This window comes from Camelus bactrianus, chromosome 24, assembly GCF_048773025.1.
Source record: "Camelus bactrianus isolate YW-2024 breed Bactrian camel chromosome 24, ASM4877302v1, whole genome shotgun sequence".
Lineage (NCBI taxonomy): Eukaryota > Metazoa > Chordata > Mammalia > Artiodactyla > Camelidae > Camelus > Camelus bactrianus.
The window spans coordinates 4,532,237-4,556,848 of NC_133562.1; the positions used below are offsets into that span (position 1 = coordinate 4,532,237).

General features: G+C 43.2%; 1 protein-coding gene across 2 annotated transcripts; it reads left to right on the forward strand.

Moving 5' to 3' along the window:
- The first annotated feature begins 759 nt into the window (after nucleotides 1-759).
- ZBTB14 (zinc finger and BTB domain containing 14) lies at nucleotides 760-23,496 on the forward strand. 2 transcript variants are annotated; one of them, XM_074352490.1, is made up of 3 exons: nucleotides 760-1,745; nucleotides 4,141-4,224; nucleotides 5,334-23,496. In XM_074352490.1, exons 2-3 carry the CDS (start codon nucleotides 4,222-4,224, stop codon nucleotides 6,678-6,680), a joined length of 1,350 nt encoding a protein of 449 aa, XP_074208591.1. In that variant the 5' UTR covers nucleotides 760-1,745; nucleotides 4,141-4,221; the 3' UTR covers nucleotides 6,681-23,496. The 2 variants fall into 2 exon arrangements, with proteins under 2 accessions (XP_074208591.1, XP_045374856.2); XM_045518900.2 differs by lacking the exon at nucleotides 760-1,745 and adding an exon at nucleotides 3,313-3,452.
- The last annotated feature ends 1,116 nt before the right edge of the window (nucleotides 23,497-24,612 follow it).

Sequence of the window (24,612 nt, forward strand, 5' to 3'; positions counted from 1 at the left end):
ATTTAATACCATCAAGCTAGTATTTGAGCTAAGCACTTAGCTGAGCATTATTCCATTTAATCCTCACAACTCCCTGTTCTTATCAGAGAATAACGAGTGAGGTTTAGCAAAGTTAAATAATGTACTCAATATCTGAACTGGGTATGTCTGACTCTAGAACTGGTCATGTCTGACTCTAGAACTGGTCTCGTCTATCCTGCTGCAGTCAATAGACCTAATAACCCCCATGCTTTTGTGATGTGTATAAAAGCACCTTTGAAACGTTGAAACTAACGTCAGTAAACACTACAAAGTCATTTCAGGCCATATATAATTTCTCTGGAATTTAACACAATCATAATTTCTTAAATGTGTATTATGTACCTGTTTCAAGCATTATCTCACGCACTCATCACACAAGCCCACGAGGAAGGTTCTGCTCTAATTTTTAGATGTAAATTACGCATGTTTTTGTGAAACGGTGTTAAGGAAGTGTGGTAAAGCAGCACAAGGGACTCTACGGAGATGCCGTGCTGTCCAGATTACTGGATTGAGGTGAGCAGAAAACGCGGGAGCAGAAGGGACTTCTCAGGTCTGACGCCATGCACAGGCCCAGGTCACTAGGTCTGAGGGGACGCGACGTGGCTTCAACAGCAGTGGAGTCATTACTTTTGCTGAACGGGGATGTAGGCACAGCGCTGAGTTATCAGAGCTCTCCGAGGGCGCTGCAAATGAAATCGAGCCCAAGCCTTCGACTGCCGGAGATGCGCCACGGCCTCCGCCCCCGTGACTTTCCCCTGCGAGTGTCCGGGGAAAGGCGGGAGCGTGGGCGCGCCCTTGGCTGGATTCAGAGCTTTAAGGGTGATCCACTCCAAATGAAAGATGTCGCTTTCTGCATTTGTTCTGCAAATGTTTAGTGAGCGCCTAGCACTGCTCCAATATGCATAATGCGGCAGCGATAGCAGCTAAGACCTAACGCCGGCGAGCGCGCGGCTCGCTGTCACGGGTGTGCGCGGAGGGGAGGGTGTCCCAGGCGCCCGCCCTGGCGTCGCGGGCGAGCCCCGCAGCCGCAGCGCCCGGCCTGCGCGCGCCCGAGGGCGGCACTGCCCACGCACATGCACACGCACGGGAGCGCCGGGCTCCCGCGTCCCCGGTGCTGTGCCGGCGCCGGGCGCGGGCGGGAGCTCAGGAGTCCGAGCGGAAGGCGGCAGCTGCAGGCGGAGCGGGTGCCCGCGAGCGGCGCTCGTGCATTCGCTCCTCGGCCGCCGAAGGCCCGCCCCAGTCCCGCCCACCCCTTCTCCCGCGCGCGGGCTCCGCGCGCCCCAAGCCGCGCGCGTGCGCGCGCCTGCGCAGGCCAGGGCCCTCCGGGGGCGGCCCCGTAGACTCCAACGAGCGTCGCAAGGTCCCGGATTAACCCTTTCCCCGCTCGCCCATTTAGAGGCCCGGTCGGGTTCCGTGCCTGCGCAAGCCGGCGGCGCGCCTTCCCTCTGGCCCGCACCGCGCATGCACGGGAAGGGGGGGTGCCGGTGGGGGTGTTCACGGCCGGCTAGACAGTCTGTGCTCGTGCAGGAGGAGGGCTGCTACCATCAGGGACGTGCACGATTCCCCCCACCCCGCCCCCTCCCCAAACTCCAAAAAAAAAAAAAAAATCCAAAACACACTGCCACCCACCGTGCCCCCGCGCCCCGCTTCCATCCTGTCCCCGGCCTGCGTGCAGTGAGCGCGGGGAGCCCACGGCGAGTGTCTGTGGCTGTGCCAGGCTGCAGGTAAGCGCGGGCCGGGGGTGCGGAAGGGGCCCGGGCCGGCCGCGAGGCGGGCGCGGGGGCGCGGGGGCGGCCGGCGGCTGGCGCGGCGGGGCTGCCCGGAAGAAGCGCGTTCTCGCCGTGCTCTGGAGCACCAGTCGGCTCCAGGATGTGCAGGCGGCCCCGGCGGCGCGGCGCGAACGGGGCCGGGCATGGGGACGGGACGTTCCAGGGGCCGCGCAGGCCGGCGAGCGGGCTCAGGCAGCAGCCGGGCGGCGGCAGTGGCGGCGGCGGCCCCGCGCGCGCGCTCGCCGAGCCTCGGCGGCGGAGTTCATGGCCGCCCCCGCTCGCACCGCCGCAGTGCACCGCGGTGGGGGTGGGGACGGCCCGGAGCCCGGCGCCGAGCACGGCCCGCCGGGCGCCGCCCCTCCGAGCTGCGGGCCCCGCCGCGCCGCCCCTAGCCGCCCGCGGAGGAGGGGGCCGAGACCCCCGCGCTCGCACTCCCGGGAGCGCCCGCGGAGCTCGGGAAGCCGGCCGCGCGCCGCCCCCGCCCCCGGCCGCGGGAGGGCGGGGGAGGCCCCGGCGCGAGCTGGCCGGGGAGTGCGCGGGGCGCGAGCTCCGGGCTCGCGGGCGGAGCGGGGCGCGGCGCGGCGCGGCGCGGGGCTGCGGAGCCCGGCCGCACGCCCGCTCCCGCTCCCCGCCGCCGGGGCCGCCGTGGGTCCTCCCTCTCGCGCTCGGAGGCGCGGCCCCAGCCTGCGCCGAATGCCCGATTCTGAAAGGGAAAGCGGCCCTTTCACCTCCCCGCTCCCGAGTCCAGGAGCTTTTGTTCCGGGAGGAATGCAAAGGCTTTATTCACTCCCCGGGCCTCCCGGGCCGACAGAAATGGGCGCGAGGCTTGGAAAGGCTCTGGGGCCGCCGTGGGTCTTGCGCTTCGCTCCCTGCTCCCACCCCCACACCCCTATCCCGAAGTTGCGAGCTTGCGACCGGGAAGTGGGGCCGCCGCCATTGTCGCGGCGGCTCCGGGGCAGGGGAGGCTGCCGCCGCCGCTTATGTAAGTTTGTCTTTGCGGGAGTCCCCGCTCCAGCTCGGTGGCGGCGGTTTGGAGAACCTTAATAAAGTGGGCAGCTTCGTACTGGAGGGGTGGTCGGGAATAAATCTTTCCCTCAAGCTTCTGGGATAGTGGCAGCGGATGTCTTCCAGTTTGACTCACCTGAACTTGGCAATGGTTCATCTCAGCAGAAAAAAAAAAAAAAAGCTCCTCAGAGATACTGAAAGAGTCGGGGCCAAATAACACACTGGCCAAAAAAGAAAAAGAAAAAAAAATCCAGCGCAGTCATTTGTTACCATGGGTACTGTACGCCACTCCTGTGTCTGGTCCATGTACTTTTATCACACAAGCCCTAGGGAGAGCCGCTAGAATCAGGAGGAAGTGACCCCGGCAGGAAGGTTGTGCCTAGTTGCCTTCCCTTGAGGGTGACTGCAGGCCAGGGTGCACCTAGGGAACAGACAGGGCGGGAAGCAGCCTTAGAAATAATTTTGCCCAACCCTCACACTTGGCAGATGAGAAAATAGCCTGCTGCTCGAGGCAGCTTGGTGCTTTTGCTTTTCTGTAGAGAGAACTTCTAAGGGTTTTCAGGACTTTGGTCCTACCACACGCAAGTTTGTGTGGTCACTGTTTGCAGGGGAGACTTTGTTTTTCAGGATGTTGGTCTGCAGGATGGAGGCCCCATGGTAAGAGTTAAAACGTGTACAAAGCTAGAATTCTTTGAACCTCCCTGTAGGGGTAAAGGCAAAACACCTGGATTTCACGATTGCAAGCGTAGAGACCCGTGTAGTGTAAGTGATGTGTGCTACATCACACAGAAGTCTGGAAAGAAGAAAACTGCTATTCCCTCTCCTCCAATGTTAACTGTTGGCTGTATGTACTTTTGTAACTTTATCTATATTAATAAACAATATATACTCTATATGAGCCTAGAGAAAAATGTGGAACGCTGTGTATCCAGCGGGAAATGGTGGGGGTGGGGAGCACTTACTGGCTTCCACTCTTTTTTTTTTTTTTTTTTTTTTGACTTGCACTCTTGTGTAGCCATCAACATGCTTACAAACATGGACGTGGGCTTTGTTTGCGAGGAGAAATTCCTTAGTGGTTTTCCAACTCATCCTTCCCATCCCCAGTGCACCCCCCCAGGCCTCAAGTACTACAGCCCTGACCAGTCCCCGTTCATATCTGTTCAGAGCTGGACCTGATACTGCCAGCTACCCTCCTCTCTGTTCCCAACCTGAAAATGGGTACATGTGCACGTGGCAGGCCAAGAAAGGAAAGTTTATTTTTTAAAATCAATTCTTGAAAACATTCTTATTTAGAATTTGTGTTGGGGGAAGATCCGACCTTACTCTGTGTCCTTTTCTCTTGTAGGACTGGCGTGCCCCTGATCAGAGTTATTCTGATCTGAAGATTTTGGTGTTTAAAGCATTAAGATAATAGCCTGAGTTGTTCATGGTAACTATAACTTTGGATATTACATCTTGCAAATATTGTCTGGTATTAGCTTAAGATACATATCTCTCAGTTACGTATTAGCGCTTCTGTTTCTTTAGGGGAAATGTATATTTTCCTCATAGTTATACTTTGTTGAATCAAAGAAAATGTTTTTGGAAAGAAAACATACAGAACACATTATTTTAAAAAGATCACTTCTTTAACATGGTGACAGGTGTCTTTTGTGCCAGTTCCAAATTTTTTTTTGCTTATAAAATACTTGCAGCCCTCGTCAGGTGCATCCAGTCTTGATGACACTGTGATCTGGATGGCAGATAGATTGGCATCCAGAGGGAATGAAGGCGTTCGTCACTGTCTTCGCAAATGCCCTCTGATGCTCTGAGGGTCATATTAAACCTTAACCCTTGTTCAAATTGGCCCCAAAACTGGCATGGAAAAACCAGAAGGCAATGCTGAATGGAGTGTTTTGGCACTGATATCCCTTTCTAGTTCTGCAGCAGTGACCTGTCTCTTCCGTCCAGGAAGTAGAACCCTGTGAGCTGATAGTTGTTTTCCTGAATCTTCCTCTGCGTGACATTAAAGTAGACGCAACAGACGGCACTCGTGGATTCCTGCCTGAAAGCTGTGTCTTAAACCTGGAAGTTGAGTTATTTGTCATTAGTACCTCTAGTTGTCAGGAAGCATGGGTTCTGGAGCTAGATTGCCTGGATTCCAGCCCCAGCACACCACTGAATAACCCGATTATTGGGCAGGTTCCTCAGCTCATCTATAAAGTGAGGGTAGTAATACCTGTCTCTCGAGGTTATTTGATCCTTGGATTTGTGAAGATGTGGAAAGGAAAGCATGTAGAACAACGCCAGGCATGTGCTCAGGCGCTCAGTAGAAGTAGCCAGACAGATGCTCAGTGCGCGGATGATAGAAGTACCAGTATGGACATCCCTTGGTTGGGATCTGTATTTTCTACTCATATCCTTGAACCACTTCTGACGCTGACTTCTGAATTTGCCAGGGACTGAAAATTGCTCAGGAAATGAAAATCTGCCTGTGTGTTCTGTATGGGAAAGTCTTGTTCATAATTACCAAAGTTTCTTTGTCAACATTTTTCGTAGGAGTTTTTCATCAGTATGTCTGAAACCATTAAATATAATGACGATGATCATAAAACTCTGTTTCTGAAAACGCTAAATGAACAACGCCTGGAAGGAGAATTTTGCGACATCGCCATCGTGGTGGAAGATGTAAAGTTCCGAGCACACAGGTGCGTTCTTGCCGCCTGCAGCACCTACTTTAAAAAGCTTTTCAAGAAGCTTGAGGTTGATAGCTCTTCCGTCATAGAAATAGATTTTCTTCGCTCTGATATATTCGAAGAGGTCCTGAATTACATGTACACTGCCAAGATTTCCGTGAAAAAAGAAGATGTTAACTTAATGATGTCATCAGGTCAGATTCTGGGGATCCGATTCTTGGATAAACTCTGTTCGCAGAAGCGCGACGTGTCTAGTCCCGACGAAAATAACGGCCAGTCCAAAAGCAAGTATTGCCTCAAGATAAACCGCCCCATTGGAGACGCCGCTGACGCTCAGGACGACGACGTGGAAGAAATCGGAGATCAGGATGACAGTCCTTCCGATGACACGGTAGAAGGCACCCCCCCTAGCCAGGAGGACGGCAAGTCACCTACGACCACGCTCAGGGTCCAGGAGGCGATCCTGAAGGAGCTGGGGAGCGAGGAGGTGCGCAAAGTCAACTGCTACGGCCAGGAAGTCGAGTCCATGGAGACGCCCGAGTCGAAGGATCTGGGGTCCCAGACCCCTCAAGCCTTAACATTTAACGACGGCATGAGTGAAGTGAAGGATGAGCAGACCCCGGGCTGGACCACCGCCACCAGCGACATGAAGTTCGAGTATTTGCTCTACGGCCACCACCGGGAGCAGATCGCCTGCCAGGCCTGCGGGAAGACCTTCTCGGACGAGGGCAGGTTGCGGAAGCACGAGAAACTGCACACAGCCGACCGGCCCTTCGTCTGCGAAATGTGCACCAAGGGCTTCACCACGCAGGCCCACCTCAAGGAGCACCTGAAGATCCACACGGGCTACAAGCCCTACAGCTGCGAGGTGTGCGGCAAGTCGTTCATCCGCGCGCCGGACTTGAAGAAGCACGAGCGGGTGCACAGCAACGAGCGGCCCTTCGCCTGCCACATGTGCGACAAGGCCTTCAAGCACAAGTCCCACCTCAAGGACCACGAGCGCAGGCACCGCGGGGAGAAGCCCTTCGTCTGCGGCTCCTGCACCAAGGCCTTCGCCAAGGCGTCGGATCTGAAAAGGCACGAGAACAATATGCACAGCGAGAGGAAGCAGGTCACCCCCAGCGCCATCCAGAGCGAGACGGAGCAGCTGCAGGCGGCGGCCATGGCCGCGGAGGCCGAGCAGCAGCTGGAGACCATCGCCTGCAGCTAGAGAGGATGCGCGGCCGGGATGCGCGGCCCGCCGCATCCTGGTGCGCGAACGCCAGCCACTGTGCTTTTTGGTGGAAACTTACAGAGCATTGTACTCACTGGACTTAAGGCAGTGCTTGGTTACGTGTTTTTTAAACTTTGCAAGGAAGCACCCTTCCTTGGTTCTGACCAAACTGTTTCACTGTCCTGTCTGGTGTCTAGTATTAATGTCGCCAGTAAGCAACCCCCTCCCCCACCGTCTTTTTTATGATTTCTGATTTTAATTTGAGAACTCCTGTGTCCAGTGCAGAAGCGAGAGACTTCTGTTCCTTTTTTAATTCCTCTCTCCGCTTGGCACACGGGTGAGTGTGCTGCACAGAGTGATAACTGAGTACCTTGATTTCCTGGTCACCATTACATGTGACAGGGTCACACGAGCATTTTTAATAACTTAGTAAAAGTACTTCATCTAGACGCAGAAAGTACTGGTGAGGACCCTGCGCAGATACGAAAACAAGTCCTGGGAATGCAGAATGGTCTTAGATTTATATATTTGGTTAATTTTCTATCACTGTTTTTCACTTTTTGTGTGTGTGTGTGTGTGTGTGTGGACAAATAATGGTGGCTCTGCCCAAGTGTTTCTTCAGCCCTTTTGATTGTCCCTACCTGTCCCCAAAGATGTCGTCACAAGTCCCGAAGGCTGAGCAAGCCCACAGGCGTGTTGGTGGTCTGAGGGCTGAATTTTTCCATTCCTCCTTGTTTAGGGCATTGCCTCTCTGCAGCCAGTGGAGTCTGTGGACTGGACCAGTGGCGAGAGGGTTAGAAAAGGGAGTCTAGGAACCTGGCTCTCAGAGACAAGCTTTGCACATTTGCCACGAGTCCAAGATTTCCTAAGTCAATTGATTCTGAAATTGGATTTTTATTTAGGATCAAAATTAGGACAAGAACAGGTATGCCTCTTCAGATACTTTGGGAAACTTGAAAGGATGTCAGCAAGCTTTTGGGCTCCCTGTAGCACGTGATTTATCCGTAGAGGGGATGCAGTGTCCTTCCTTAAATTAATACATTTAAAATCTTTTAAGTGTGTAAATAGTACAGAAGCATTGGTCTCATGTATCTCAAGTAAAAGTAGACAGCCGCACTTTTTTTTGCACATTGGATTAAAGTAACTTCCATCAGCAACAAACATCAGTCTGTTTTTAACCAATATTAAAGATTGTCAGACCAAATGTTTATGTTTTTGAAGTATATTTTCATCACTGGTTACAGTTTTAAGTAGAAGCTGACTGCCTTTTCATAGCCATAAACAGAATTATAAGTGCTGTTCCAATTTTGGTGTGCAAAATTTCTTTTTAAGCGTTTCTTAGGAATATATTGAAATACCGACAATAGTTTGAATTATGTTCTGTAATCAAGTACTAGTCAATTATTTTAGTATGTATCATTTTAGAAAAATGTCAATTTTTAAAATTTATTTTTGATTGCTAGGATTTTTTTTAAGCTACATTAAAGCAATTTCATTTCATAGCTTGTGGCATTAACACCTGTAATTATTATTGTGAGAGAAATTTTATTTTTAAATTGGTGTATATTTTATGCCCAAGGTTGTAGGATGAAGATGCTACCTTTTTAAGAAACTTATTTATTGGTAAATGTTTAATTTAGTTTAAAGTTAACTTAATTTCTTTTCTTTAAAGTTGATTATTTTGTCCAAAAAGTAGTCCTGTCACTGTGTTTATATACTATTTGTAGAAGGGGGACTGAGTGCCGTTCCTAGGCTGTTTCAACCAAAGCAAAGGAAAAATAACTTAACATCTTGTTGATAGCGACTTCGACAAAACCATTTTTTGGGGCCTTCATTTTTGTATATAAAAGAAAATATACTTCTTTCATTCCTGTTTTCATTTTTTTGCTAGCAGCCTTTCCCCTTCGCAGGTTTCTACCAAAGTGCATTTTCTGTACTGTCTTCGTCACGGTTTTACAGAGTTGCAAGCTCACCGCGCGGCACTGACCCTCTCTGAAACCACTTGATCACGGTGGTATCCTGAAAAAGAAAGCTTCATTTTCAGCACTTTATTTGCAATATGTAAATAATGTATCATGTGTCCTATTTTGCATGAGAAATATATTTGTGTTGTCTTTTCTGCCACCGGTGCCGGGTTCATATGTGTTAGGGGTGCGTGTTTTCGAGGTTTCTTGGCGCAGCACGGTCGTGGCGTGGCAGGTCTCCTGTCTCCTGGTCGTTAAGCCTGCCTCTCTCCCCGCCCAGCTGGCTTTTAGTGTCCCCTTGATGGTGAAGCCCTTGCGTCCAGTGTTCAAGGGTACCTCCCGTCGCCGGGAGTTGATTCTGAAGTGTGCTTCCATTGGCTCTATATTGTGAGAGGGGAGGAAATTCTAATGTCATGATTACTTTTTCTCTGTTCGTCCAAAGAGAACATCTACAAACTTGATTTTAACTTTTAGGCCTACTTGCATTGCATTGGCGATGATTCAGGAAGGGAGTTTTGGAAATCTAAAATGAAGGTAACTTGCCTGCGAACTAACTTGATCACAAATGTAGAATTTTAGAAATTACATGGGTCACTCACTATCAGATGAGCCCAGTAAGTAACAAATTCCTCCTATTTTGTTGGGGGGAAAAAAGATTGCAATGAGAGTGATACAAGTTTATGTTTTTTTCAGTTTAAAGGATTATGTTGTGTAAGGTTATCCATAACTTCGTCCTTGGGAACCTGGAATTCATTTTTCTGATTAATGCTCTTAGTGGTAATCAGTCCCCAGAGCAGCCGTTAAGGCCTTTTGTGTAGCAGAACTAGTTCAAGGATTCTAGTCTTGAGTTTCAAGTTAAGAGTTAAGGAGCTGAGGCTTCTGGGAAGGAAAATGCGAGGCCAGCTCTCAGTTTCCTCCGCCATATTCACCTGTCACCTCCACCTCCCTCTGTCTCTGACCCAACACCCCACCCCCACCAGATGTATGGCAGACAAACAAGACATCCGGCTGGAGGAGGGAACCACAGTGAGAGGTGAGGGCCTAAACTGACTCTGCTTCCTTCTAATACTTAACTGAGATCGGTGAGTCCTTGGAGCGATGAGGACTCCCTGCCTCCTCAAAGCCACACTCCTATCCCGAGAGGTCCAACAGCGCCTTGTGCCTTGAATTTGGTCTCCATTTTTCACACCCTCTTGGACCTGTTCAAAATTCGTTTAATCCTGCCTGACAAAGCTACGGAGATTCAGGTACGTGTTGTTCATTCAACACGTATGAAGCATTGTGTGTGAGGTCCTGGGCTGGATCCTGGCAATCTCGAGGCAGAAGAGGCTTGGCCCCTGGCTAGTAGCCTCCCTTGCCCAGTCTGTCTTAAGCATTCTTTTGAAAAATGAAGATGGTGTTTGCCTGTGATTCCTTAAAGGTCAGCAAACTGATCTTATCTCAAGGGCCCTGGGTGTAATTTACCTGGATTGTGCCAGATTTCAGCAGTTGTGTGATTTTATGATCTCTTCAGAGATGTTCCCAATCACCTTTATTCCTGGAAATCTTTTCAGAATAGTAAAGAGGGAGTGTGGTTTACTGGAAAGAATTTTGGCGTCAAACTTGAATTGGACCCTGGTTCTGCTTACCAGTTGGATAAATGAAGGCAAGTTCTCAGCTGCCCTGAGCCTTAGTTTCATCATTTCTAGAACAGCGATGGGGATTTCTCCGTTGCTTCTGCTGTGAAGGTCAGTGATAACCAGTACACATCTACTGCTTTTTCGGTGCACCGTGAATGCTCCCTTCTTCCCAAAGGGCATTCTCAATAGAGGAGCAGAAGCAAAAACGCATCCCCCTTGACTTTGACATCCGTCAGTCGATCATGGGCCCCCAGCTGTGGCCCGGCACCTCCTGTTGTCTTCTGAGCTAGAGCTAGACACAGAAGTTGTGTTTATCTTAGCATTTCTGTAATCTTCAACCAGTTCCCAGCCTTGTTGCCACCAACTCGAGGATTGCTCTTCGAGCTGGCTCTGGTTTTGTAATCTCATGTCCTTAAGTGGGTCATTGGAGGGTCGTCAGGTGTAAACGCTGGCCGCTGGATGGCTCCCTGCCGTTCTTTGGGAACCTGTAAGGACAGGGGCAGAATTGCAATTTGGACAGCTGGCTTTTGAATTTCATCTCTGAAATCATGCATGTGGGGGGATATGTTTACGTTTGCTTTTCTAAAATTGAATGCGTTTGAGACTACACCCGACTTTCCCTTTCTGGTTTCTGTGAATTCCAGCATGGATCTGTTACCTTCTCCCCAAAGGGGCTTACTCTGCTACTCCTCAAGAGTTCTGATTTTCCTTTGGTTCCAAAATGCCAGTTTACTGAATCACTTTGCTTTTCTTTGAAAGATATTTCCATCCACCTAAAAGTACTTTCTTTAGAGTAAGATCAAAGTCTGTCAGTCAACAAGTGCTGACTGAGCGTCCTGTGTGCCCGGCGGTGCACTAGACACTAGCGATGCCGCAGCGAACAGGACTGGCGCCACCCCGCCCTCATGGAGCGCTACGTGAAGGATGCTTTCAAAAATCTGCCGTAACATGTGTTTTAATGCAGTTCATGTAATATACTTTAGAAAATAATTAAGCATTTTTAACATACAGTCATGCAATTTAGTGGTGCCAGACATTCTCAAGTGACTTTTTTGAATGTATACTGAGAAAATACATTTGTCAAATATTACCGCTTTCATCAAATGCTTCTCAATTTCTCTCATTGATACTGAATTCTGGAAACAGGTGTGTAAAAGGAGACTAGGGTTTATTTCTTAAAAATAGTACATCCTGTCATCAAGAAAGGGTACTGATGGAAAGACAATTGGGAGAGTGAAAGAATGATAACCTGGGCTTCCCACAGCTTTGGACAAGGATATTAATAACCCAGAAGGTTCTAAAGGAAGGACCTCCATGAGCAGTACAGGTGTACAACTGCAGGGACCTCTTGGAGCCCTGGATCAGAGTAGGATGGCGTAAGCTAATGGAAAGCTGAAAGGAAATTTCTTGCGTTGGGGTTAGATCACCTTGAGGCTGTCGTCATTCTGATGAAGTTCTGTGAGAGCATCCTGTGCTGTGAAACTTACTTTGAATGTAGTTATTTTCCGTTTTCAAGCAGAGGGCAGAAGACTTCTATAGGTGATTCCTATCACTGGTTCTTATGGATCATTGCTGGGGGGGGGTTATTTTGTTTTGTTTGCTCTCATTTGTCACTTTGAGCTTTGTCACTGAATAGTCAAGAGGATCAGGGATTTAATAATAAATCCTAGCCTATGTCGGATGTCTACCAGGTATCAGGCACTAGATAGACAATCTTTGTATGCTTTGGGACAACTCTCAAGGTACACATGATTACAGAAGACACCGAGATTCAAAGAAGTTAAAAATCCTGCCAATGTCAAGATTGTCATCAGAGCCAGGACAGAAGAACACGTCCCTCTGCCTGCTTCCAGGGCCTGTGCCCCTAGTCACTGTGTCAGATGCCCTCAAACAGGGAAAGAGCAGCTGTGGCCCTGCACACGTTCTCAGCAACTTCAGCCCATCGTTAGGGAGAGAGCAGCTGGAGGAGAGAGAGGCGTTTATGCCAACAGCTGCCCCGAGCTTTGTATAATAAATTAGTCCTGATATTTTAATTTTTGTAAGATATTTCCCATGCAAGGGGCCAAACACTACCCAACATTTTTTGCCTTGATTCGGGTCTGGAGGCTGCCCCCAAATAACATGGAAAACTGCAGATAGAATGTCATGGATGATTGCAAAATAACAAAGCTACCCGTCTGCTTTCTTTGCATGTCCCATTATGCAGTGAGCCAGGGAAATCCCACCAGACCAAAGGCCAGCTACTTTGGTGCCAAAATTAATGAGGTTTATAAGAATGGTTATCTGTGTCAGGAGATCTCCCACCCACGCTCTTCTCTCCGAAAGGTGTTAGGAAACTTGAATTCCGGTGCTACCTCCACTCCTTCCAAGCTGCCACTGCTCGCACAGGCTGTGTCATCTCTCACTGCCTTCCCCCAAAACGCAGACCGCAATTCCCTGCCCAGGTCACCCCACTCTTGCTTATTATTTCAAAAGATAAATTTTTTTTAATAAGTAATAGATAAGAAATTTGGCTTTAAAGTGGTTTTTAAGATCAGATACAACTGATTTAAAATGTTACAGGAGGACAGATATAGTTAGAAGGGTAACCGGGACCATAATTACACTTCATTCTCGGGCTGTTTATATTTAACTCAATGAAGGGTGTGTGTATGAGTCCTGGTTTTACTAAATCTTGGAATACTTTACTCTTCTGCAATCTTCTGGCAATCTTTCAGCCAATATGAAATAGGAAGTATTAACCAGATTGGAAGACTAATGGGTCAGTTGGTCTGATAAGTGTAAACAAGATGATATTTAGCAGTCTGCAATGAAATGTGACATTGAGAAATGAGGAATGGAAAGTGGCAAGGATGAATTAATTTTGGGTGCTATATAATTAATCATTATTTTCACAAACTCACATCTCTGAATTATGAGAGCATTAGAGTTTTCTTTTTTTTAACATTTTTTATTGAGTTACAGTTATTTTTCAATGTTGTGTCAAATTCCAGTGTAGAGCACAATTTTTCAGTTATACATGAACATACATATATTCATTGTCACATTTTTTTTCGCTGTGATAGTTTTTTTTTGTTTGTTTTGTTTTATTGAGGAATTACTGACATACATCACTGTGTGAGTTTAAGGTGTACAGCATGATGGTTTGGTTTATGTATATTGTGAAATGACTACTATAACAGGTTTAGTTAACATCCATCATCTCTTATAGATATAATAAAAAAAAAAGGGAAACGTTCTGGTGATGAGATCTTAGGACCTGCTTTCTTTCCTATACGTTTAACAGCAGCATTAACTATTATCATGTTGGACATTGCACCCCTGTATTTACTTTTCTTATAAGTGAAAGTTGCTACCTTTTGATCACATTCCTTCAATTCCTCCTTCTCCCACCTCTGGTAACTACAAGTCTGATCTCTTTTTCTGTGAGTTTGGTGGTTTTTTAAAAATTAGATTCTGCACATAAGTGAGATCATACAGTATTTGTTTTTCTCTAACGTATTTCACTTAGCATGACGTCTTCAAGTCCATGTTGCTGCAAATGGTAGGATTTCCTCATTTTTTATGGCTGAATAATATTCTATTACATATATATCTCACAGCTTCTTTATCCATTCATATGTTGATGGTCACTTAGGTTGTTTCCATGTCTTCTTGATTGGGAATAACACTGCAGTGAGCATGGGGGTGCAGACATCTCTTCAAATTAGTGATTTTGTTTTATTTGGATATATAGCAAGAAGTGGGATTGCTGGATCACATGGTAGTTCTATTTTTGATTTTTGGAGGAAACGCCATACTGTTTTTGTTTTCATAGTGCCTGTACCAATTGACAATCCCACCAATAGTGCACAAAGATTCCTGTTCTCCACATCCATGCCAGCATTTGTTATCTCTTGTCTTTTTTGATTTTGGCCATTTTAACAGATGTGGGGTCATATCTCATTGTGGTTTTAATTTGCATTTCCCTAATGACTAGTGATGCTGAGCTTTATTTTTCTTTCAGTTTTATTGAGATATAATTGACATATAGCACTGCATAAATTTAAAGCATACAGCATAATAATTTGGCTTACATATATCATGAAATGATAATCACAATAAGTTTAATGAACATCTATCTCATACAGATGCAAAATTAAAGAAAGAAAAAATTTTTTTCCTTGTGAGAATTCTCAGGATTTACTCTCCTAACCACTTTCATATATAACATATGACAGTGTTAATTATATTTATCGTGTGCATTGTACATCTTGACCACTTCATCCAGTTTCCCCTCCCCACACCCTTCACCTCTGATAACCACGAATCTAATCTCTTTTTTTATGAGTTTGTTGGCTTGTTTCTGAAGTATAATTGACCCAAAACACTGTGTTAGTTCCTGGTACACAACATAGTGATTTGATATTCCTATCCTTTTCAAAATGATCATCATTGTAAGTCTAGTTGTCATCTGTCACCGTACAAAGATATTAAATAATTATTCACTGTACTCCCCACCCCGTGCATTTCATACCTGTGACTCATTTTTTTATTTTTGCAACTGGAAGTTTGTACCTCTTAATCTCCCTCATCTATTTCCTCCCCAACCTCCCCTTGGCAACCACCTGTTTGTTCTCTGTATCTATGACTCTGTTTCTATTTTGTTATGTTTGTTCATTTGTTTTGTTTTTTAGATTGCACACAGAAATCAGGCACTTCAACAGGCATGAGGTTGTATCTCACTGTGGCTTTACTTTGCATTTTGCTCATGAGTGGTGATGTTGAGTACATTTTCATGTGCCTGTTGGCCACTCATACATCTTCTTTGGAAAAATGTCTATGTTCTTTGCCCATTGTTTAATTGGGATACTTGGGGGGTTTTGATGGTATGAATTCTTTGTATATTTCACATATTAACCCCTTATCAAATATATGGCTTGCAAATATCTCCTCCCATTCTGGAGGCTTTTTCACCTTGTTGGTAGTTTCTGTCGCCGTGCAGAAGCTGTTTAGTTTGATATAGTCTTTCTTGTTTATTTTAATTTTGTTGCTTGTGCTTTAGGTGTGATGTCCAAAAAGTCATTGCCAAGACCCATGTCAAGGAGCTTTTTTCTTATCTTTTCTCCCGTGAATTTCATGGTTTGAGGTCTTATATTCAAGTCTTGAATCCATTTTGGGTTAATTTTTGTAAGTGGTGTCAGACGAGGTCCAGTTTCATTCTCTTACATGTGAATACCCAGTTTTCCCGGCACCATATATTGAAGGCTCATATACTGAGCTTAGGTGGTTCTTCTTGTAGTTCCTTGAAGTGTAGCTAGGTTGTTTATTTGAGATCTTTCTTGCTTCTTAATGTAGGTGTTTATTGCTATGAACTTCCCTCTGAGAACTGTTTTTGCTGTACCCTGCAAGTTCTGGTATGCTTTGTTTCTCAATTTTCCAGTTTTCCTCTTGTTATTAATTACTAGTTTCATACCATTGTGGACAGAGAAGACAGTTGGTGTGATTTCCATCTTCTTGAATTTGCTAAGACTTGTTTTATAGACTCATACATGGTCTATCCTAGAACACGTTCCATGTGCACTTGGGAGAGTGTGTATTTTGCTGTTGTTTTATAACAAAATGTTCTGTATGTGTCTGACAGGTTCATTTGGGCTATAGTGTTGTTCAAATCCACTGTATCCTTATTGGTCCTCTATCTGTACAATCCATCCATTGTCGAGAGTGGGGTATTAAAGTTCCCAACTATTATTATATCACTCTTATTTTTTAAAAATGATATGGTAATAGTGCACAAGAAACAATGTAACTTTGGAGATAGAATGGAACTAGACTTACCCAAATTAATACCTGACAGCCACAGAATGCTTTGTAGTTTACATTATTTAATTAGTTCACAATATTTTGATACTATTGTCATTTTACAGACAAAAAAAAATTTTAATGGGATTAACTAGGTTCTTTGATTCTGGTAAGTGAAGACACTTTAATATCTGAATTATAAGCAGCCTGAAGTAGACATACAGGGTCTATTTAGTTTATATAAAGCTTTTGGCTCTTCCTAAAACTTCCTAATATAAAAGGCTAAGATTTGATTTAAAACTCCTGAGTTCCTAAAATTTGTTGTTTTTTGTTTTTACTGTGTATGACTATCTATTAGTTATCTTTCAGTATCCATCCTACTCTTGTTCTGTAGTAACTGAATTTTCAGTTGTGTACTGCACTTCTGACTAAAATCTCCAAAATTAGTTTTGTGGGTTTTTTTTTTTTCCTGGTGAAAAACTTTGAAAGTATTTCTATGAGAGACACCATCCCATATAATAATTTGAAGTGTGAGCTCGAGCTAGGAGCTAGATGGTTCGATTGGCTAGGTGTGAATTTTGGTTACACCACTAGCTTGGTGGCCTTGGACAATTTATTGAGCCTTTCTGGTTTTCAGTTTCCTTACCTGTAAAATGGGATAATAATAAAGTGAGAATTAAGTGAAATAACCTAGAGAAGGTTTTTACACATGACAAACACTATATTTTATTGTTATTTTCTATCTGTCAATGAAAAGATGGGACTCCTGGATTTCAGTCCCTTTTAGTCTTAAATTTGCTATATGAACTTTGAGTACGTGGTTTGATCTTCCTGAGTCCTTGATTTAAAGGAGGGCCTAGTATTAGACGATCTTTCAGGTTATTTCAGGATTCAAGTCTGTTGTGTTGTAATTATTTCATTAATTGGGATAATACCCTTTAGGCATTTTTGTCTATTTGTTTTATTGAAGTATAATTGACGTACAATATTATATGTTATAAGTGTGCAATATAGTGATTCCCAGTGTTAAAGGCTATACTCCACTTACAGTTATTATAACATATTGGCTATGTTCCCTGTGTTGGACAACATTAACCTTGTAGCTTATCTTATTTATATATATATATATACACACACATACATATGTATCTTACATATATTTTTTATATAATAGTTTGTATCTCTTAACACTCTACCCTATATTGCCCCTCCCCACTTCTCTCTCCCCACTGGTAACCACTGGTTTGTTCTCTGTTATCTGTCAGTCTGTTTCTTTTTTTTTTTGCTATGTTCACTGGTTTGTTGTATACTTTCGATTCTACATATAGGTGGGGATCACACCATATGTCTTTCTCTGTCGGATTTATTTCACTTAGCATAATACCCTCCAAGTCCCTCTATGTTGTTGCAAATGGCACAATTTTCTTCTTTTTTGTGGCTGAGTAGTATTCATTTTATGTATATATGATATATAAACATATATATATGTGTATATATATATCCACTCATCTGTTGATGGACACTTAAGTTGCTTCCATATCTCAAATTAGTGTTTGGGTGTTTTTTCAGATATATACCCAGGAGTGGAATTGCTGGGTCATATGGTAGCTCTATTGATAGTTTTTTGAGGAACTTCCATACTATTTTCCACGGTGGCTGCACCAATTTACATTCTTATCAGCAGCATATAAGGCTTCCCTTTTCTCCACATCCTCGCCGACATCTGTTACCGGTATTCTTTTTGATGAGCCTTTAGGCATTTTTAATGTGATTACTTGAATTGCCTGCCTTCTAACTCCAGATGGGCACCATAGGTGATCACAAGGTCCAGGTTCCTCAATACCTATAAGAGGTATTAGGAGAGCGGTGTCGGAAGCTGGAGACCATCACCTAAGTTTGTGCCACTGTTCAAAACGAAGGGAATATGGATGGTTCCACCCACACTGTCACAACTCCCGGTAGAGTCATTCAAATCCTACTTGATGGAATGCAGCCAAACCTGGGCTTTCCTCCTCTTATTTTAAAGACACCCTCAGACTTTGGAGATGCATCTAAAAGAATTACAAATCTTAGCCTAAAAAGTATTCCTGGAATCTATGCTGTCTTCTTGATTTATTCTCTTGCTGTGGTAGAGGAGCAGGTGCTCTGAGGAGTGAATAGAAGTGAGCTTTGTGAGATCCATTTCACCTTCATGCATCTTGATGGGCTGGGGATTGAATTCTAGATTGGAAAACAATCTGTCAGGAAGTGAATAACTTCATGTTTCTGCACAGTTTTCTGAGCAAACTTTTAATGGCACCTGTGTTGAAAAACTAGCCTGGGAAGCCGAAGGGGTAGTTGAATAGCCAGAGACCTCCAGGGGTTCTTAGAGCCTTATCTCCCAAGGTGTTTGCATTTCAAAGGGGGATGAGCCACAGAGCCTGGAGCCATCATTTACATTCCAAAGGCTTGTTAATGACTAGGGAGCAAGGTTCTCCGCTTCTCTCAGGAGGGGAGGGGCAGTTTGGGGGCCTGTATAAACCCACAGATTCATAATTTCGGGCAGACCTTCTCTGTGCAGAGTGACATCTGGCTCTCAGCACGTCACCTGTAGGGCACTGGATGTAGGGAACGGGTGTAATTATTGCTGTAAGTAATTACAACTTAGATTTCTGCTCCAGGAATCTCACATCTGCTTTCAGGAAAAAATGTGAATAAACAAATATTAAAAATGTATAATCTATCTTAAAATTTTGAAAACATCGGGAGAAGTCTAAAGCCATTCTGATGTGTGGCACCTGTATTTCTCTCTCTTTAAAACCTGAAGAATCTTCTCTTCAGCCCCATGTTCTGAAATAGGGTGATGTTTCCCGGTGGGTCTTGGTCCTGGAAACTCGTGGGTCCTTTCAATCTGGAAACTATATCCTTCAGTTCTGGGAAGTTTTCTTAAATTATTTCATTTATGATTCCTCATCTTTGTTGTTTTCTCTTTGTCCAGTCTTCCGAGACAAGTCCTCTAAATTTCTTGTTACTCCTTATCTTAAATCTCTTTGTCCTCTTCATCTAATTTCTGAGAGATTTCCTTAACTATTTCCAACATTTATAATAAGGTTTAAAAGAATGCTTTTTGTTTGAAATAACTTTAGATTTACAGAAATGTTGCAAAATAAGTACAGAGAGGCTCCATATACCCCAGCAAACTTCCCCTAATGTTAACACCTTACCTTACCTAACCATAATGTAATGATCAAAACTAAGAAATTAACATCAGAACAATTTCTATTAACTACAGACTTAATTTTGACCAGTTTTGGATTTTTCCCACTACTAATGTCCTATTTCTGTTAATGGATCCAATCCAGGGTACCACATTGTAATTATTTCTAATATCTCCTTAATCTTCTCTGGTCTGCGATGGTTTCTCACTCTTTCTATGCCTTCTATGACCTTGATACTTTTGGGTAGTGCTGGTATGCTATTTTTTGTAGAATGAGTCTCAATTGGAGTTTGTCTGATAATTCTTACGATTACATTGAGGTTGTGCGTTTTTGGCAAGAGCACCACAGAAGTGACTTGCCTTCATCTCTGAACCCTGCCAGGGTTCCTGTTCTTAAGTCTTATTACTGGTGGTATTTACCTTACTTGAGTAATCTAGCCTTTGCGAGGTTTCTCAGCTATGAAGTTACTATTTTCCCCTTTTTAATTAATTTAATTAATGATGCTTTGAGAATATGTAAGCATCCTGTTTCCCCTCAACCTTTGGTCACTCATCTTAGCGTTCACCTTTGGTGGAAATTGCCTACAGCGGTTATTACTATGGTGGTTTTCCTGTTTTCCTCATTCTTTCCAGATGTGTTAATTGAAATTCTTTAAAAGAAAGAGATGTCCCTTCTCCCCCAATTATTTATGCAATTATTTTTTTCAGAACCCATGAATATTTACTTTATTCTATGGGGTATAAGCCAATGCTGTTGTTATTTGTTTTGTTGCTCAGATTGTTTCAGCCTTGGCCATTGTCTATCAGAACTTTAATCTTGTTTTGTTTTTTGATTGCCTCCCACCTGCTTTCTTTTCATAGCATCCTGATCTTGTTTTATGGTTGCAAAATCTTATTTTTCTGAAGATGCTAATGGTAGTTTGTTTTTTAATGTTCTTCTCCCTGCATCAATCATCTGAGGCTATAAAACCATCTTTCTTTTGCATCCCACAGCCATTCCACATACTAGCCACTAGCACTTCACATTGGCCCAGCCCTCAGAATGTGACCAGAATCTGACCACCCTAGTTCTAAGCTACCATTATATTTTGCCAAGATATTGCAGTGGCCTCCTAGTAGGCTCCCTGTTTCTGCCCTTACCCCATTCCACTCAACTCCAAGCTAAACAGCCAGAAGGATCCTTTTAAAATAGAAACTCGAATTTGATTGTCCCTCCCATCACACTCCTGGGGTCCTTTAGATCACTATTCAGACGTTAACAGGGAAGTCTTCTTAACCACTTTATACAGAGAGCAACCCCACCTACCTCCACCTAGGCATTCACCATCCATTGTACTCATTACCATATGACATATTTTACTATTGCAAATTTACTATTTTATTTTCTGTCTTTCACCCGCTGGAATATAAACTCCATTATAATTGAATTTGGTCTATTTGTCCATTACAGTATTCCCTGGATAATCCTAGAACTGTGTAAACTTCTCTTAACATTTTTGTGCATGCCCTCCAGACTTTTTTCCTATATATAAAAATATGTTTAAATAAATACAGGATCATGTTATACACCCTGTTTTTACCATGCTTTTTTCATTGAACAGCATATGACAAACATTTTTCAGTAACAGTACTATTCTTGCCCAGTATGATTTTTATTTTTGTGTAATATTCCAGTATTTGGACGTTGCCAGAGTTTATTTGGTCAAGCTTTCAATTTTTACTCTTTTTGTATGTTTTCCTTTTTGTGTGCGTGTATGAAGCTCACCATTCTGACCAAATATTTGTGCACATCTCTGAGCACAGGATACAGCCCTTGGATGGACCTTAAGAAGTAGGTAGATTTGTTGGGTCAAAAATACATGGAAAATTATAAAGCTTTGTTACCAGCTGCCAAGTTGCATCTTAGAAATGTGGTATCACTTATACTTCTACCAGTTTCATGCAATTCCTTTTAACATTTACATGAACGGGTGTAGGAAATATAGAAATAGGCTCAGTTTTCTCAAGATAAAACTGAAGAAACCAGTAAGAATTTGATCCTTTAACTCGAAGATAAAAATCTTCCCTTTTTGATCTATTGCTTTGTCTGTATGGTATTAGACTCACTCTAAACCTCTGTGAGGGTCCCTTACACATGGCAGAATGACGTTTCCAGTCATTTGCTGGAGACTACTTTTGGGTTCGACACGACTTTCTCATCGTGATGAATTCACTATACTCTGCATGTTGTCTACAAGAAATTTTCAATGTTGGCTTTATTTTTATAATAATGCAAAAGTAATACCCAATATTTTTTGGAAGGCAACCAGGTAAACAAGAAATCATTGCCAGTCACTTGCAGATCCCACATTTTTGGTTTGTGTTCCGGATTGCACAGGCACGAGGAAATACAGCTGCCAGCGCTGTCGTGGAATAAGAAGGAATGAAGGTAGATTTAATATATAAAAGTCACATTCTTGCAAATGGCATTGAGCAAATAAAAAATTGGTTACTTAATCAAAAAACATTGGTAAAGTAACATGTACCTTAAACATTTCTATCTAAACCACTTAAATGCACGTTTATTTACCTATGTTTTGATATAAGGTCAAGACCTTTCCTGTGAGTCCAGTGACCAGACTGTCACAATCTATTTCTTAAATAATTCAGACCCATGATACGACTATGTCTTTAAAATAGAGTACTTAAACCCATTGTGAAACAACGATTACTGCTTAGATTTTTGGAATTATTTATGGCCAGTATTTTGTATTTGTCTCACCTATACATAACATAATTTAGCTACTCAAAATTTTAAGACATCTAACAGATTTCTCTTCTCACAATAATTTATCAGTTTGTGAAATATTTAACTAAATTACATATTTCGATTAAAACATACAACTGGCATAAACATGTCTGGTGGGGGTAGAGGAACACAACTCTTGGCAGCAAATAACTCAACGGATAGAGGCAGAAATGTGGGAGTGTTCTGGAAAGCAGCCCACTAGGCGTGAGTCTGCAGGGAGTGCAGAGTGTCATTATCATTAGCTCCCTATTCATGTGGTGAAGGAGTCATTTATTTTCGGCAGGACATACCATAATTCAGTTTTAAATCATTTGAATTTCGTTGGTTTTGAAATTTGGTTTATATTTGTCATTTTAATAGTTGCATAAGAACTACAGGGATTTAACTCGTATAAGGATTTATAGCTGGTTTAATTTATTTATTTATTTTTGATGGAGGTACTGGGGATTGAACTCAAGACCTTGTGCATGCTAAGCCTGCGCTCTACCACTGAGCTCTACCCTCCTCCATTATTGTTGTTTTTAATTGATTTCTCTGTTTTTAGTCTCCCTCTAGCGAATATAAACCTTTCTCTACTCTATTTTCCAGAGTTTTCTTCCTCTTAAAAGGTTTACTACAATTACCTCGCCCAAACATAAATCATCATGCACTGCTAATTTCTCACTTCCCCATCTCCTCCCGGGCTCTTTCCACGATCTGCATCACAGTCATGCTGGTTCCCTGAGCCCGCTGTCAGGGATTCTGATTCAGGACTGGGGTGGGGTCCTGGACTTCGTATATTTAGCAAACACTGAGTATTTTATTTTATTTTACACACTTAAGTTATTAAACAAATGACCTATAAAATAAGTTCTGATGCCCTGGAACTAAAGATCTCAGTGGCTGGATAATGCAGGCCTTACAAGGAAGAGGTACTTTTCGCCAGGCACTAAACCTTGGAGTGTGTCTGGGGGATGCTGGGTCCAGGACCTCACCTGTTCTTTTAGTTGGTGTAAAGTGAGCACAAAAATGGTGTTACCCAAGGCTCATTTCCATTTCCTTTATTAGTTTTAACAACCATCATGTCAACATATTACAGAAGAAATTGCCTAAGAAGTTGTTGGAGAGGCTCCTATTTGGAACATCTTTAGAGGAGCTGTCCACATACTCTCAACACTACCCCCCACCAAATCCCAAGCTACCCCCCCCCTTTTTTTTGAAGCTACGTTGAATGATCTTTGTCTATACCCTGACCTCAGTGGACGCCCAGTTAAGGATTTTAAGAACGAAAGTGACAACAATAGAACATGCACGTCTGTCTCTGACTGGCGTTAGAGCTTTGTCATTTCCCTAGCACCCTGGCTGACCCATAATACGTACTATCAAATCTTTGTTTGACTCAATGTCAAATAGAGGATTTGGAATTTTTTTCTTCAGAGGTAATTTGCCACCCTACTTCCCCCACCCCCACCCCCCAAGCCCCAAATCTTCACATTTGGCTGTTCTGATTTGTTGCCACTGACATCAGTGTGACATTCTCTGCTACGTGGAACCGTGCCTTTCTTCTGGTGCACCTTTCCAGTTGATCTTGGAGCGGGGCTTCCCTGCCCTTTGAAACTTGAATGTTGTTCAGTGCTTTTCTGCAAATACTAAGATTATATAGTTTTTCCTCTTTTAACTTTTTGACATGGCAAGCCACATTTGTAGATTTTCTAGTGCTGAACTATCCTTGCATTTTAAGAATAAATCCAGCTGGGTCATAATGTGGTATTTTAATTGTCTAGAAGATTGCTCAGTGTTATTTGCTACTCTTTTACTTAGGATTTTTGCATTTATTTTCAGTAAGAGTGGTCACTAATCTTTTTTTTTTTTTCATTGTTTGTGTTCTGTTTTATTATTACTGTTCTCTATCCTCACTGAATGAATTGGGTGGCATTACCTCTTCTTTTATATATATATATATCTTTTAAATTATATATCAGAGTGAGTATAAAACCATCTGAATCTGTTTTGTATTTATTTGTTTTCTTGTCCTTTTTGGTGGGTAGGTTTTACTACTACTTCATTTTTTAAAATGGTTGTAGGTCTATTTAAGTTTACTATTTCTTCTAGGGTTAAATTTTATTTTTCTTAAAAATTATGGATTCATATAAGTCTTCAAATTTTTTGTCATTAGGTAACTTATACCCTTCTCACAGACTTTTTAAAAACCTCTACTTCATCTGAAGCTGTATTCATCTTTCTCTAGGCTTTTTGGTAGTGTCAAACTCATTTTTATCTTTATTGTTTAAATTTTATAAATTAAAAATAAAACAAGTTTTGATATTAATTTTTTATTATGATTTAGTTCTAAATACCTTTTAAATACACATTGTGATTCACTCCATGAGTTATTCAAAGTTCTAATTTTTTTCTTTTTATAGTTGATTTCATATTTAATTACTTCGTGGTTTAAAAAAAATGTGACCTATAGAATATTACTTCTTTGCAATGTACTGAGTTTTGCTTATGATATAGTGAACTTGATGTATACTTTAAAAATACATAGACTTTTTGTCTCATGAAAATTTCTGTATGGATAAAATCCTAGAAACATGCAATC